At 38.8% G+C, this 4,520-nt stretch overlaps 1 protein-coding gene across 1 annotated transcript; it reads right to left on the bottom strand.

Annotated features, from left to right (window-relative positions):
• Positions 1-877: 877 nt before the first annotated feature.
• On the bottom strand, positions 878-1,874 carry LOC148697573 (uncharacterized). The gene has a single exon (XM_088692721.1). It carries the CDS (start codon positions 1,831-1,833, stop codon positions 1,141-1,143), a length of 693 nt encoding a protein of 230 aa, XP_088548847.1. The 5' UTR covers positions 1,834-1,874; the 3' UTR covers positions 878-1,140.
• Between the last annotated feature and the right edge of the window lie 2,646 nt (positions 1,875-4,520).

Here is a 4,520-nt window from a genome sequence, read left to right as displayed (position 1 = left end):
TGCCCACGACCTTTATTTGGTTTGTCAATATTCAACTTTGACTCCAAAGCTTGCTCTAGCGTTGTGGGGCTTGCATTCTTCTGAATGCGTTGCTCGTGAACTAGGAGGGATCCTAGTAGCTCTTCTGCGCTCATCACCTCCAAATCCTTGGATTCCTCAATGGCAGTCACCACATGCTCAAACTTAGATGTGAGTGACCGGAGTATCTTCTCCACAACTCGTACTTCATCGAGTCTCTCGCCATTTCTCCTCATCTGATTTACTATCACAATGAGCCTTGAGTGATAGTCGGAGATGCTCTCCCCTTCATTCATATGAGCAGTTTCAAAATCTGCTCGAAGTGATTGTAACCTTACTTTCTTGACTCGATCTACTCCTTTGTAGATTGTACTGAGTGTATCCCATACTTGCTTGCTCGTTGTTGCTTCTGCAACCTTCTCGAACGTTGAATCTTCCAAACCCTGGTATAGAAGATACAGCGCCTTTTGGTCCTTCTTTCGTAAGTCCTTGAGAGTGTTCCTTTGATCCGCAGTATATACGGCTTCTTGCTCGGCAGTGGGTACAACATACCCACTACTGACAACTTCCCATAGCTCCTGTGATCCAAACAATGCTTTGAATTGGATGCACCATCTTTCATAATTTTCTTTCTTCAATGTGGGAACTTGGAGTTGCACTAAGTTGGACGCCATAACTGCTGCACCTGCCAGAATGGTATTCTGGCTCTGATACCAATTGTTGGTATTTGACAGTTTACTAACTCAATACCAAAATATGTGGGTGATAAGTTTACAAACTCTATCACACCTCTTTCACTTTGCACTCTCAAATAAAATTGGACAAAGAAAGAAATAGAGAAAGGAGGGAAGCAACAAGCTTTGGCAAAACACTTGGACTTTGATATATGAAAAAGGTTTACAAACTATTGGAATAAGAAAGCTTACAAGCTTCTTCACAATTGGAAGTGGGATTTGGATGGGATGATTTACAATGCTTGAGAGCTTGGGTATTTATAGCAAACCAAATGATTAAACTAAGATTATTTATTACCACACAAAACACATTAATTGCACCTAATAATTTTTATTCAACCATACCTAACATTGCCTAACTTTCAATGCCTAACTTTGACATTGATTTTCAACAATGGCTAGCACCAACTTGTTTTGAGTTGAATTTCCAACAGGGTATGCTTCCTTGAAAATTATTGACAGGAAGCAATAGAATTTCCAAATATGAAAAGTGTCCAATCCAGGCTGGGATAGTTCCGGTAAGATTGTTAGCCGAAATACCCAGACCAAGTAAATGATACAATGAACTGAGTTGGTTTGGGATCGAACCAATAATCTCATTGGAAACAAGATCGAGTACTCTTAGTTGTGTACAATGAGATATATTACTTGGTATTTTTCCACTGAAAGAATTGAAAGAAAGGTTGAGATGTTGTAGGTTCAGTAGTCGGCCAATTTCTTGAGGAATTTCACCACGAAAGTTGTTGTTTATCAGGTTAATTCCAGCAAGGTAAGTAAGATTTCCAATGGAAGGTGATAAGGAGCCTACCAGTTTTTGAGCTTCCAGGTTCAAAATCATGACTCTTTTGGTGGCGTGGTTGCATGTAATCCCTACCCAACTGCAGAAATGGATTGAAGTATTCCATGAGCTCATGATTTGGAGAGGATCTTGAGTAATTCGTTTCTTGAAGTCTAGCAACACCAGGTGATCGGATTCATTTCTATAAGTGGAAAGTGTTGCAGATTGCAGACCTGTGGCCATGCATAAAAGGAGAAGAAATTTGAAGAAAACCTTGCAAGAACAGGTACGTGAATGCGCCATTTTTTGTTCTAGTTACGGATAAAATCAGAAGACAAGTTACTTTTAGATGATGAAAGTACATAAAAAAGGAAGAAATCTGTCACATAGCCAAAATGTTTGCCGCAGGACCACAATATATAATTGAGATAGTAATTACAAACCATGGATGGTCCCCGAAAGTGAACTAGAAATTGGAAAAAATTTATAGCGATAGGTTCAAACTTAAAAGCTGTCATAATAGTAGGTATAGAGTTGATATCCGATTTTAAGCAAAGTTATTATGGAATAAGACAGTTCTAATTAAATAGCACCGAAGACATGTAAGCAGGTTACCATCTTGCTCTTCCTTGCCTAATTGTGGAATTGGATCCTCTGCGAGGCAATGCCTCGGGTCTTACTGACCGGACAACATGGGCCGTTGTATTTTGATCCAACGGCTACAATTATTATAACTTTTAGAGGGACCTCCTGTTTGTAGCCGTTGAATCAAAATCCTGACGGCCCATATTGTCCGCTCAGTAGGATCCCGAGGCATTGCCTCGGAGAGGATCCAATTCCCCTAATTGTAGCACATCACCGTCTTGCTTTTCCTTACCTAATTGTGGCACATAATTGTTTGAAGAAGCATTCCAAAGATTTAGGTGTTGTAGAATTTAGCAGGACTACTTTCCGCTGGTTACGTGACGTGATACAATTAGGAAAGTCCCCCTCGATTATTAGGGATAAAGTTCACGTCCCCATTCTGATCACAACTTTAAATTTTCTGTTTAGTGAAAAGTCATATTGGGTGGTCAAGTACGAACACATGCGAAAAATGAGTGTAACGTTGATGAGAATGTTTCGTTTGATGTGTGGGCTCACGAAAAAAGGACAAGATTAGGAACGAGGATATCTAAAGTAAAGGGGGAGTGACCGCAATTGAAGATAAGATAATAGAAAATTGGTTACGATGGTTTGGACATGTGCAACAAAGACATACAGATGCTCCGGTTACAAAATGTGACTATGAGACAAAAACTTAGGGCAAAACGGGTAGATGAAGACTTAGGAAGACATGGAAAGAGACTTTAAGAAAATACATGGAATACTTGAAGCTAACAGAAGACTTGGTGCAAAACCGAACTCAATGACGTTTTAGGATTCATACAGCTAACCCCATCTAGTGCAATAAGACTTTATTATTGTTGTAGAGAAAAGTCATATAATTGTTGTAGAGAAAAGTATATAAGAGCAGGTGTCGGTATGCAACTGGGAGCAAGATTTTTAAAATGGGACCCTGTTATAATCTTGGTAGGGCATTTCCTCTCTGCACATACGTTGGTACAAATAATCGCATCATACTGTTACAAACTTCAACAGTATAGATGTATAATATTGCTAGCTTTTTACTTCTTCAGTTTGAGGTATGATAAGTTGCATCCACTTTGTTGACAAACACATTCATAAGCATTTGTCTTTCTTGTATGTCATTGCTGTACATACATCAGCGTCGTCTCTTTCAAATAATGAGCGAATCGAAAACCGAATTGTTTGCATGAAAGTATAATAAGAAGAAACCTATCAAATAGAAAAAATGTTGGTTGCAGGACAAGAAAACACTGAGATAGTAAGTATTAATTACAGGCGTGCAGAACCCTCCGCATATATTAATACAGATAATTTCTTTCATATAGATAACTATATATAGATTGGAACGGGTAGGAAACTTAGCCTGTGTTGTAAATTGCAATCATCATCATCTTCTTCTTTTTAAGTTGAGATATGAGTCCCTAATTGCATTCATTTTGTTGACAACCACATTCATAAGCATCCGCTCTCCCGGTGATATTGCAGAGCACAAGATCCCTATTTGTATCACTGAATTCAAGCATTCCTCCAATCTTTTTGCTTTGTCCGGGCTGGGATCCTTGTATTTGGCCCTTTCCTGTATTTTATTGCTGTATTCGTCATCATCTTCGTCATTGTCATCATCTTCATCATCCTTGTCATCTGTTTCGAGGAGTAATGAGGGCTCAACCATGTCCTTGACATGGTCAGGCAAAGCCATGGCGGTTAATTGGTTAATGCTTAGACCATCTTTGAAAATGTCATCAGTTGGCCTTTTTCTGTGAGCATTTCTAGCAACAATATCCTGTAGCTATAAACATCTCCTCGTATGAAAACTTGTCCTCCCATCCCACACTCTCATTCAAATTAGTTGACCTTTAGAATTTAAAACATATTTAAACTTCTTAATATTAATAATTAAGTAACTAGGAGTAGAACAAATCAGGATTATAGAAAATCCATACCTGGAGGAATGTAGCCTATTGAACCTTTTAGCCCTACTAACAAGGTTTGGTTTTTGGTTGTATCATTCGGGGCTTCCAAGAGGAACTTTGCTAGGCCAAAGTCACCAACATGGGCAACCATATCTTTGTCAAGAAGAACATTACTTGGCTTTAAATCACAATGAACAAGGCATGTTTCACAATCGTGGTATAGATAATCTAGTGCATAAGCGACATCGATGGCAATATTCAGTCACAGGTCTAGATTTCCATTTTTCATGAACTCCGAAACTAGACTTTTGAACTGATTACCTTGACTATCAATGCTCGAACATGTAGTAATGATCTTGAGAAGATTGCGGTGCCTTATGCTTCTTAAAGCTTTGCATTCATCAATGAAACTCCTGGAAGCTCCTTCTTGTTGAAGGTTTAAACAGC

The sequence above is a fragment of the Pyrus communis genome, chromosome 4 (genome assembly GCF_041283825.1).
Source record: "Pyrus communis isolate YQ-2024b chromosome 4, ASM4128382v1, whole genome shotgun sequence".
In the NCBI taxonomy this organism is placed as follows: Eukaryota; Viridiplantae; Streptophyta; class Magnoliopsida; order Rosales; family Rosaceae; genus Pyrus; species Pyrus communis.
Note: the sequence above shows the minus strand (reverse complement) of the source record. Positions and strands in the feature narration are given on the sequence as shown.